At 39.8% G+C, this 12,667-nt stretch overlaps 1 protein-coding gene across 6 annotated transcripts in view; it reads right to left on the reverse strand.

Moving 5' to 3' along the window:
• TMTC1 (transmembrane O-mannosyltransferase targeting cadherins 1) overlaps positions 1–12,667 on the reverse strand; it is a 215,859-nt gene that overhangs the window by 126,488 nt on the left and 76,704 nt on the right. For all 6 annotated transcript variants that reach the window (XM_039547592.1, XM_039547608.1, XM_039547599.1 and 3 more), the window contains 2 exons: positions 5,573–5,654; positions 4,410–4,513 (listed from right to left, as the gene is read on the reverse strand). In XM_039547592.1, the coding sequence (XP_039403526.1) occupies positions 4,410–4,513; positions 5,573–5,654 (186 nt within the window). The remainder of the gene's footprint in view (positions 1–4,409; positions 4,514–5,572; positions 5,655–12,667) is intronic.

Genomic DNA, 12,667 nt, shown 5'->3' on the forward strand with positions numbered 1-12,667 from the left:
AAGAGACATGCTCAACTCTTTGGCATGGGGTAGGCAGGTTACCACTTCAGGAGAGAGACCTGTGCTTTGTAATTTTACCTTTAGGGTTCCTCCCCCCCTTTTTGAAATGAAAATATATTTCAAAATTTAGTATATGGACTGGGGGGTCCCCATGTTAGTAAGTCAGGACTTCTTGCTGTCTCTGCATTTTCCTGCCTTACCCAGAAGTGAGCACTGAAATAAAAAGTCTACTGTACATATTACACTGAAATGCAGATGAAATGAAACACACTGAGAAAGCAGCAAGAGCTCCTAAACTCAGAAAGTGTGGCCAAGAATCAGAATGCTCTGGATGGCTAATTAACGAGCTGGTATATTACAGAGGTTGGTTTCAATACTGCTTTACTAGCCTAGGGTCTAGTGCAAATCCCACAGGGGTTGTTGCAACTGACTTCCCTTGCCTTGCCAGATCTAGCTGGCGCAGCGATCTGCTTCCACCGCAGAGGTTTGCCCCTTGAGCTCAATAGCTCTATTCCTTTTGAAGCCACAACAGTCACAATTAAATGCATCACTTAGAAAACAAACATAAATCCAAATGAAGCGTAAAAGAAGTAAACTTTGGTGGATGTGTGTTTCTTCGGGTTTTCGAATTTCCACTGTGTTGAATTCTCATATACCTGATTGAAACACTTAACACACACAAAAGCCAAATTACAAAAGGAATAGTTTGACCACATAAAAAATGCTATCAAAGCAGTCATATTGTAAAGCAAATTAAAAGACACAATTAGAGCTCATTCATGGCTTCAATAGATGGATTTGTGGCTGTCACACAACCAATGCCAGCAATGGTTAATATACAGTTACACTTGGAGAGAGACTTATTTTTTAAAATATTTGTATTTGGAACTTACTGGTAAGGCTGCTGCTATCTGTCTCTTACACTATCTGTGAGACATACTATATGTTGGATATTTTTCCTCAGTCTTAACAAGGTGTTCGTAACACAATATGTACTCATTGTTATTCAGAGGACTGAAATATTTTCCCTCAAGAACAGCAGAATAAAGAAACATTGTGCAGAATGTCTGAAGCATAACAAGCCTACTGCTGAATGTCCTGCTAAAACTAACTGCACTTCAGTAAAATGTTTACATCAAGCTTTGTATCGCTCAATACCTTTATAATTATTACATCTTTCCTCCATTTCATCCTAATCCCATTAAGCATGTTGTCACAGAAGCTTGGCTGAGGTTCATTGTGCTGCAGTTGCTTATCCATAGCACAACTTGTGACAGCAACTTGCACCGACTTGAACGCAAGTTTATGAATTTTATAACCAGTGGTTCATTAGACCCGGGTTCCTTGTGTGGGATACAAGAGGTCCCATTTCCCATCTCTAGTGAGTCTTCAAGAAGAGTAGGATTTCCAGTACCTTTTATTTTCTGCCTTGGCTGAAAGATGGACTCGATAACATAACAGGCCTATTCTGTCATTCTAGCGTTACTTCTACTGGAGGCCATTGTTTAGAGGCACAGGCCATCATAATGGAGCATGCTGCAGATCTCACTGCAAGTTTAAATTCTTTTGGTGACACTGGAAGACGGACTGTACAGCAGGGTCTGCCAATTAAAGAATTCATAGGACTTGTCTACATAGCAAGTTACTATGTGGCAAGCCAGGGTGAGAATCTACTGTGCACCAGTTTTCTGTGCAGTAATGTCCCATGTGGGCAGTGATACAGTGCAGTGAAAGACCCAGAGTGTGATTTAGAGTAATACTGCTTCAAAGAGCAGTATGGTAAGCTGCACTCCGGGACTTTTCCTGCCCTGTAGCAGGCTCCAAACGGCGAGTTAGTGCACAGCAAGGTGGGGCACTGTAGATTACCACATAGAGACGCCCATACTCTGACCTTTGAACTACTTGTTTGTACCCCTGCACGTGCAACAGAATTGCAGAAATTTTATTAGGAGGTTGAACAAACAACGGATTCATTTTTAAAAGATTTCAAATTGTCACAATTACAGGATTCATCTACCTCTGATGGTTATGAAATGTGGAAATATATTTTTAACTGAGGTTAATGCACATGCTTGTGTTATTGAAGACTAGGAAAGCCATACCAGTCACACAATAAATATTAGGCTCTACTGAATTAGTTTATGGTCCATGTCCCGCTCACAGTGGATCCACTACAAAAATCCAGAGCTGAACAAAAATTTTCCAATGGAAATCTTCCATTGGAAAACGCTGATTCAAATATTGAAAATGTTCCATAAGAATGTGTTGATTGCAACAAAACTTTAGGTGGAAACCAGACAGGCAGGCTGGCTGGCTCTCTGGGCTCCAGACTGATGGGCTCCAGAACAAGCAAGCGGTCTGCTTGGCTCCCCAGCTGGGAAGCCGGCTTGTCAATCTAGACATTTAAAAAAAAATTCCATCCCACAAAAAATTGTGTATTTCTGATTTGCAGTGCAGGTGAAAAAATCTGAAACACAAAATTTTCCGTGGGAATGAAATTCTGGTTCTTGCACAGCTCTACAAACAAAACATGTTTACAACGGGTACACTTGTTGGCAGCTATAGCATAGGCTAAGAACAGAATGGGCCCTGGACAATGAACTCTTCTTTCCTTCTAAAGATAGTTACTTCAAGTCAGGGCTGACACACATCAGTGGGACAGCACAGGGAAGGTAGGCCTGCTCTCTGTATCATACCTGTCCTTAGGTTGCCCAGATAACAAGTATGAAAAATCGGGACAGAGTGTGGGGGATAATAGGCGCCTATATAAGAAAAAGCCCCAAATATTGAGACTGGACATCTGGTCACCCTACCTGTCCTTCAGATAAAGAGGAGCTCAGTCTGCAGTGCTATTGATTACTTTCCTTTCAGAAGCATGACACTAAAAAAAACCCTGTGCTATTATCAGGTAAATATTCACTCTTATACCCAATAATTTAGTTTTTCTTTTAAAAGCTATCCCAGTCATTGCAAAAAATGTAAAATGTTAATTGCAAATAGAATAAAACATTTTCAGTTACAGAATAATAAATAACTGGAGTCATACTGGGTTGGTTTATATTATATAACTTCACTCTTAGGATAAACATTAAATAGAGGAACAAACAGCTGTGTCTTTTATACTATGATTTAAGAAATATGTTATTATTAGACACTTCAAGGTAAATTCTAAACATGTATCATATGTAACAATTTAGAACTTTCCAAATTAGCTAGCATGTTCCCTGGAAGCAATTTTAGTATTGCTAGTAATAGGAAGCTCTTGGCACATTATTAGAGTAGTTTCTCAAATGAGATCCAGTTCAATTTTGCTCCAGATGTTGAACAACAGCTTCTTGATCTCAGTCTGCTAGTCTCAGCTGTGTTTGAGCTTTAGTCTTTAAAAACAACAAATCAGCATTCCAGAATTATGGTATCAAACAGGACTGCTACCCCTTTCACTTGGAATCAATAGGGACATTGGAACAAAAACCTTTCAATTAGTTTCACATCCTCTCTTCAAAACAACATCCCCACAACTATGATCCTTCTTGCATTATCAAGCCATGCATGTTCCTTGTTCTATCAATTAAAGCAAAGCCCCTGAATATATATCAGCTCCCCATCATCATCCTAAAATACTGGTTTGGTCAGACTCAGAGGGAAGAATGTCATTTTCTGCATCATAACAATACTTCCTGAAGCTCCAGTGTGACCTCAAATCCAAGTACTGACTTGACCCAACTTAGGTTGTGGAAAGTGACAACACCCCAGGCTTGGTTTGACTGTGGGGGCAATGAAACATCATTGCTGCTAGATCAGCTTCTTTATGCTATTTCACCAATCAATCTAATGATAACATAAATTGCAAGTTTCAGACCATTACTTTTAATTAATCCCTGGCAGCCAGGCCCACCTAGAGATATATATCTTTGTAAGTGCAAAAAGAATAATACCCGATACCCCTATCTTGCCTTATATCTTCAAAGTGCTAACTGCTCATTAGCACGCCAGAGGGATTATTAGGTATCATTATTTTCAGTTTACAGACTCTGCATCTGAGACAAAAAGGTCAAGTGATTTGCCCCACATCACAGAAAAAGTTAGCATCAGAACTGGAATACCTGGACTCCCACTACTGTGCTCAAACCACTAGGCTACAAACCTTACCCTTACAAAGATAAGCTCATTGGTTTCAACAAAAAGGCATAAACAACAACAGCAGCAGCATAATACCACAGGCATTGCTGCATGCTTCAGTGATTCAAATAATGCCAACTGTTTTCTAATCTTGGGAGAGCGATAAGGAAACGCAGTTATGTGTAGAAGTTAACCAACAAAACAAAGATCTGTTTGTTCCCTGACTAAAACATTTTCGTTCAAGAAAACTACATGTAGTTAATAAGTTTGTGCAGTTATTGGTACTGTACCTTGTAAGTAAGTAAGGTGAGAATGAAGCTGGATTGTCCTGTTCTGAAAACATTGGCATGGAACCTCCCATTATCCAGAAACGGAAATATAAAACAAGAATCACCTTCAGAGAAGAACAACATCTATTGAAATGGTTACCACCATTTGAGCAATATTATACCGTACATGGAAATCCAAATCTTTAACTTGCAGACTCTTAATTTTTTAAATTTTTCTTTAAGATGGCTCTATAAGATTTAGCAAACAATGCAGGGAAATCAACACAAACTAGGGCTTGATGTCGAATCAATTTCCAGGGCAATTATCGAATCAATTCCTATTAGCATCAGTGGTATAGCAGGGTGTTAATCCTTGAACATCCACTAAAAAATAAACCACGTTATGAATATACATAAAAGAAATTTCACAAATATTTATCTGGACAATTTTCTACCCTTTTCTGTCAGAGTGTCCTGCCACAGTGGAAGTGTGTACTACTGCCATGGACTGTATGGGATATTAAGCCTTCTCAAAACAGAGATAATGTTTGTGAGTATGAAGGTGTTAATACCTTTCCTCATGCTGAGAGAGTTCCACTGATTTATTTTTGAGCTGGTTTCAAAGGGATTACTAGGGTCATTAACTACTGTTCCAGGCAAGGGAAACAGGATCTGGCCTGTAGGGGGCAGCAGGGAAGTTATGCTTTAAAATGAGCAACCTTTTGATTTCTTCTTACTACCAGTCCTGCTGGTTGGAGCAGCGTGGTGAACTGCTTTCTGGAGATGGGGTTCATTCTTTACACTTGCAGTGACTGCCATTGAAAAGTCAGTATTTTCCAGTTAACCCACAGTGGTATATTTTACTCCGTATATTTCCTCACTATTTAGAAAAGGATCAACTGTGGGATATTTGCAAATGTTAATTTTTAAATGACGACCTATGTAAACTAAAAGAGAATTTGAGGTGGAAAAGAGCAGCATTTTCATCTAACTGTCCAGCTGAAATTTTATTGGACTATCTTTCAAGATTAACTGTGAGTTAATACCATCTAGTCAAACCACTTAAAATAGAATTTCAGCAGCATTTTCAGCTTTCTAGCTCTGTTGGTGATACTGTTCAGCAACATTATTGTTAATATTATTTAGATGTACACCACCACATTTTTAAAATCACTCATACTTACATAACTTATTACTAAAGCAGCCCTCTTCAAAAATGGCCTTGCAGTATACAAGAAATTCTGGTTGTTACTTGCCGTCAGGTAGCTGAAATGCAAATGAACAAACACTTGTTTAAATACTTAGTGGAAAGTAGCTTGTTTTTCACACTGAAAAATCACTGGCACAATGCTCTAACCATCCTATGTCTATTAATGTGTTAACATTAAAGCTATAATGATAAGCATTTGTATCATTTTCCATTTTCAAAGCATTTTCTCATTAGAATTAGTCAACATTTTATTTCTAAAATTTAACAAAATTTCAAATGAAAAAAATTGCAGAAATTATCATAATTGTTTCCCCAACCAGCTCTATTTACAACGACCAACTACTTAATGCTCACAAATCTCCATGTATGACTTTTGCAGCACAGAAGAAGTCACTATCAGGCCATGATTAAAACTCAGAAGTTCCTTAATCCAATTCTGTGCTCAAAAACTAGAGAGGGAGGCATAGTCAGGAAAAATTGAGCTTCTTTAAAGCATCTCTCTTTTTAAGTAGAGTTCACATACTCCACTTCTATTACAAGTCACTTGACTAGTTTGTTATGATTAATGGAAGTGCGTCAAATGTATAGGATGCCCTTTGTCTGTGCAAACCCTCCCTGCTCCACAGGCAGGTAAAATTAAAGGCTTGAGGTCAAGCATTATAAAGCTCAAAAACTTGATCTCTCTAAATTATTCTAATACAGTAAAGTGTTCTCCAAATTCTAATACCCATTTTAAAATAATTAATGACTGTCACTATGGCACTAAAGTAACTAAATACCAAATATGCTCATCTAGGACCCTAAAACTTTTTTGTTTTTCTGAGGAAGAAAAACAAGTAAAACATAGAAGATAGTTGAGGGGGACAAGTATGTAGGAGGTGAAGAATGTTTTTAACTTGGAGAAAATAGAAGAAACATTATTGTTGAGCTTTTGAGAACGTGTTAAAAAGAAGTAATAAAAAAAATTCAGTTTATACATTCTCCGAAGATTATGAAACAGGTTATAATGCTTGTATTCAAGTCAACACTCCATGCAAGGAAAGAGTCACACTTTTTCCTGTGAACGTCTAGTACAGAAATTTATTTTTGATTTCCTCTCCAAATCTCTCAATACACAGGATCCTCTAACTACCTTTAGCCCTTCAAGTCACTGTAAAAATGAGGTCACAACACTTCGTCAAGAAAAGGAGATTCTTAATTTGCGGCTTTTTGTTCAACTTTTCGATAGCAGGAAGTTAGTGATAGGCACCTTTGAAATATGAAGAAAAGCTTTCACTCCTGACAAAAGCAACAGAACCAAAACCAGTATGAGAAGGAATTAGAGTTTGACAACAACAAAGAAAAGTGAGTGCAGCTGGATGCACTCTAGAAAATGCAATCTCTTTAAAAAATCTTCTGTAAGCATTGTACCTAAAACACAGTAACCCAAACTATGTTCGGTAGAGAAAGCTGGATAACCTCAGGCCCTTGTCATCTACTTATTTATAAATGTTGACATTTAAGAGTAAGAGGTGACTTAAATGTCAGACTGGCCTTCAAGACCCCAATCCTGCAAGGTGAAAAGATTTCTGAACGCCCACTGATTTTAATCAGGCCCCAACTTCCCAGAACAAGGAAGCTCAGACTAGTCTTCAGGTTTTATACTTCATGAAAGGTCAGACTGGCCTTCAAGTTTTCACTATGGCCCTGATTCAAGGCCCACTGAAGCCAAGGGAAAGACTCCCAGTGACTTCACCGGGGTTTGGATCAGCTGCTGGACTTTTGTGCCAGTTGGAATGTCTCATGAAATTCAAACCTCTTATGCTTTTTAGTAAGTAACAGAAGTGGTTGGTTGTATTTTGTTTACATTATTATAGACAGGGCCGGTAGCGCAGCCTACTATTAAGGTCGCCTAATACTTCCCATTATAAGAGCCTGTTTACACTTGCTTATAATTTTGACAGACTTTAACCATTTAGGTTGAAGTTTTCCATGCCCAGTGTCTGCTTTAGACTGATATTTTTTCTGGGAAATGTCAGCCAAAATGGTTCAGCTGTTTCTGAGAATGAAACTAGAGAAAAAAATGTTGTTTTATCCATTTAAAAAATTCTGGTGACCTTTTCTCTCAAAAGCTCAAGCACCACCAGCTTCTGAAGCAGGAAATTGAAATACAGCAAAAAGGGGGTCTTTGTATTAGGGATGTGCCTTTTGTTGTCCCCATGAAAATCCAACCAAATTTGACCAAGTTATAAATCTTCGGTGGGGGTGGGATCACAGTTGGCACATGCTCAGTAGAGACTATTTAGAGTCTACCTGATAAAAATCTCCTGATCTCCAAAGATTCCATCTACACTATGCATGCTCCAGTCTGGAATAACTATTAGGCGTGATCTGCACTTAAAAGTTAAGTTGCCATGCCAGAGGTGTGAAAAATTCATGCCCCCGATCACAGTAGCTAAGCCGATGGAAGAATTCTTCTATTGACCTAGCTACCGCGGCTTGGAGAGTGGATTACCTGCACTGACAGAAAGGCCCCTTCTGTTGCCGCGGAAAACATCTATCCATTGGCTCTACAGCAGCATAGCTGCAATGCTGTTGCTGTGCCACTGTAGCATCTGTACTGTAGACATGGCCTTAGAAACAATATACTAAGTAAAAACAAGGAAAAGCATAACCTAATCTTGGACTGTGAATTGTCTGGAGCAAGTGCTGTTTTTGTGTTGTTTCTTCAGTGCCTAATACAATATGGTCCTTATCAAGGTCTTTAGCTGCACCACCACCTACCATCCATTTGTTCTGTCTCAGTTACAGTCCAAGGATAAATATTTTAAAAAAGGAACTAGATCCTGACATTTCAAGGAAGGTGACAGTTGTCTTTGATTATTGGTCCCTTTCTGGTGGTGGATGTTCCAAGGTACACAGAATGGGAGTCTGCTGAGTATAACAATGATTCTACTTTTTTGAAAGGAGTACGTTAGTCTGTTTACTTCTATAATATTCTGGATGTGTTTTAAGATGATCATAGTAAGATGGAAGAAAATGAAAAGTGCTTGATCTGTCCCATGCTGGAGGGCCCAAATCCTACTTCTATCTAGTACTGATGGTTTAAAGCTCCTTTCTTCTCCTTTCAAGATATCCCACATACTTTTTAAGCTTATTGATTTTGACATTTTGGCCTGTAACATGTATAATTAAAATGCACTTTACAACCCACACTCTCATTCCCATCTTCATCATGCCAAGCATAATCAAACATTTTATCCAGTGTTGTGTCAATGCATCACTGTTTAAAAGCAGGAATTAATTACAAGTGTCCCACAACGTTATGAGAGGCCCAGCCCACCACAGAGCAAGCCTTATCATGGCATTTTACCAAACCCCATCTTCCTGATGTGCCTTCATGCAGCATTTAAGTCATTCAGCACTAACACACCCAAAGAAAAGTAACCTATGTATTGAGCCTGGTTGTGGTCAGCACTGTAATCTGCAGAACAGATTTAGCATCAAGCCAGGATGCACCAGAAGGGATGAGAGGGACAACTGGGGATGGGCAAACCCAGAGATGTTCAAGGGTTTCTGAACTTCATAATCTCTTTTCCAAATGTTTTTGGCATTTTACAACGGAGGCAGAGAAATTTTCTTTTCATGCAGATTCCATTAGGAAACATGTTTTTCTGACTTAAAAAGAGCTTGTGCTATGAAATCTACAAGGAAAACCATGAAAGATAACATCATACTCTGCTTGTTGATCCAGCTGTCCTGGTCATCCAATCCATCCAAGCTAGAGAGGTGGCATATATGCAGGGGCGGCTCCAGGCCCCAGCACGCCAAGCGCGTGCTTGGGGAGGCAAGCCGCAGGGGGCACTCTGCCGGCGCCATGAGGGCGGCAGGCAGGCTGCCCTCGGCGACGTGTCTGCGGAGTGTCCGCTGGTCTCGCAGCTTCGGAGGACCCTCCGCAGACAAGCCGCGGAAGGCAGCCTGCCTGCCGTGCTTGGGGCGGCAAAATTCCTAGAGCCTCCCCTGCATATATGAAATACAAACCCATGGGTAACCATATGGGTAACTCAGCTCATCAAAATGTTGTTTTGCCAGAACCCTGGTATATTCTGGATGTCTTATGAGTGGTATTACTGGTCTCAGAAAGACTAACTAGGACGACATCTTACATGTGGCCAATGTGAGCAAAGGACAATTCAGCGCTCCTGTCTCAAATTCCGCTGAGCTGCAGATAGAGCAGGAAAAGTATATTTTCTAAATAGTAGTCATACACAGCTTGCAACATATACAAGGTAAAATTCAAGCTTAGAGACACAACTTGGATCAGGTGTGTTTTTCTAGTGCAGCTTGCTTGTTCGGTTTGTAAGTTGCTAATGATTCTTATTTGGTAAGCTAACCAGGATATTTAACGTAATAAATGTAATTACTTTGCACTTTTGCAAGGTTTCACTGTTTTGTACCTTTATAAAAACAACTGCCTTTTATACTGAGTCAGTCACAGATCAGAATTCTGTTCATTTGCAAGCCACACAGCCCCGTCAAACATCTAAGAGTATGTCTGCACTGCAATTAGACACCCACGGCTGGCCCATGCCAGTTGACTTGGGCTTTTGGAGCTGTGGCTAAGAGGCTGTTTAACTGAGGAGTAGATGTTCCGGCTTGGGCTGCAGCCCGACCTGTGGGATCTGTCCACCTCGCAAGGTCCAAGAGCCTGGGCTCCAGCCTGAGCATCTACACCCCAGTTAAACAGCTCCACGAGCCCAAGTCAGCAGGCACATGCCAGCCTTGGGTTTTTAACAGCAGTGTAGACATACCCTAAGACACTTCTCTGTTCAGAAGGATCACGCCCCATCATCAGCTCCATCCACATATGCACAAGAACACAGATCCTCAGTGCTCATGCACACCCCATACTGGAGTCAGGGTGGGACGCAGAGAAGAAGAAAACTGTATATCGCCAGTAGCCCCTGTGCAACAAAAAGAATGATCTCACAAAATATTAGTGCCTCATCATAACAATATGGTAAACATTTCAAGATGTAGATCTCACTGATTTTAATGAACAGAGCAAATTGGAGCAGGAAATCCAGATTGCCAATTCTGCTAACCAAGTGTGAAAAAAGAACATTTGGACAGAGGTTTCAACTTGCCTTCATGCCAACTCCCACATAGCAAAATCCACTGCATAACTGGCTACTTGCTGTCTTTTAAAAGCCTGAGAGAAATACTCCCTGAAGCAACACAAACACACAATAAATAGAAAAATGCTTAATAATGTGAGGATTTCTCTTACACACTTCGAACAGAGGCCAAGACAGATATTTGGCAGCTTTGGCTTCCTGAAAAGTACAGCTCATCCCCAAATAAATTACATTATCACAGCATTCAGAGATTTTATAACCGAGGACAGCAGGGTAGGTAGCCTAGTAAAACGCAAAACCGTACAGTTTATAGCAACGTCAAAATTGCTGGTACCAGATGGACTTTGTGTTAATCAAAACAAAGTTCGCTAAGAAACAGACCTTTTTTCTTTTCCTTTAACATTTGAGGCATCCCAAGTTGTCATGACACTATGACAATTGACACCAGCTGAGGATCAGCCCCAATCTGTAAAGTAATTATTTTCTGTATAAAACATCAACTCCTTCTCTCCTCCCCATCACACTGGGCATTACAGAAATACAGCAAACAGTTAGAACGTTAAAAAATACTGTAACATCAGGGATCCCAGAAGGAATGAAGTGAGAACACATTGCTACACACACACACACACACACACACACACACACACACACACACACACACACACACACACACACACACACACACACACACACACACACACACACACACACACACACACACACCCTCTTTAGTGTCTTATTCTTCTAGAGCTGGAGAGAGAGGAGACCCATCCCCAGAAGAACACTGTTTTCCATTTCCATTCCCACAGCCTCTCTGTCAAACCAAACCCCATCTCGCCCAATTGCGGGGGAGGCAAAACAATGACAACACTATGAAAACCCACATATACCAAAGAGCAAAATAAGAGCACTATTAGGAAATGGGTGAGAAGTTTATATCCAGTGACAAATCCATCCTTTCAAAATGCAGTTTTCTTGAGGGGATGGTCAAGATTCCTTCAGTAAAAAAAAACACTGTCTACTTTTCTACCTACTCACATCTTCATCATAATCTATCCAGCCAACTGAATTTTGTATTCAAGAAGTAACTTTGCACCCTAGTCTGGCTTATTTTTCCTGTATGAAGAGAGCCATTGTGGGACAGGCTGTAAATGACATTCCAGTGAGAAAACAAGAACCAAACACAGACACAGAGTGAAGTTGAAAAATAAACAAACACATTCCAGACGCCTGCAGGTTTTCAACTCACTTAAAATACCTGTCAGTGCCGGGAAATAAAATATCAATCACAGCTACAAATTTAATGAGGGGGAAAAGAAAGGTCTCCTGCTTTCCTCTTTAGACTTGACATTCCTTGCAGCACATGTGTTGTATCCCTGCTCCTTACCTCTCTGGAGACTGTTAAACCCCAATCATCACCACCACACACACACACACAGAGGCAGGTACACAGAAAGTCATTGTTGGCAATTTAAAGGGACATGGTCAGCTTTTAAAAAATTCACAATTATTTTTCCTCCGTTGTCTTACTAACAGTTAGAACTCAATTTTCAGAAGTTACTAGTGATTCTGGGTGCCTCGATTCTGGGGTCCTCAGTGAGAGACACCATAAAGAGCTGTGATTTTTAGAGGGTAGGTGCTCAGCACTTTCTGAAAATCAGGCCCTTTCAAAATTGCATCTTAACTCAGCTTGCAAAATGAAACTTGTCCGTTACAGTTTCTGTTTAACTTTTACTGGTGACTCTCATTCACTAATGCAATCTTTGGGATGTCAATATTGAAAGAGAACCTTTTAAAGTTTGAAAACTTACCACTGATTTATTTTTAATTCTTGAAAACATTGCAAATAACTCTCTTAACATCTAATATTAATAGACAAGTTAAAAAAAAACAATCCATGAAAACTAAACATGTCCTGATATACAAGGACACTGAGCACTTCCAATTGC

Source organism: Mauremys reevesii, linkage group 1, assembly GCF_016161935.1.
Source record: "Mauremys reevesii isolate NIE-2019 linkage group 1, ASM1616193v1, whole genome shotgun sequence".
Taxonomy (NCBI): domain Eukaryota; kingdom Metazoa; phylum Chordata; order Testudines; family Geoemydidae; genus Mauremys; species Mauremys reevesii.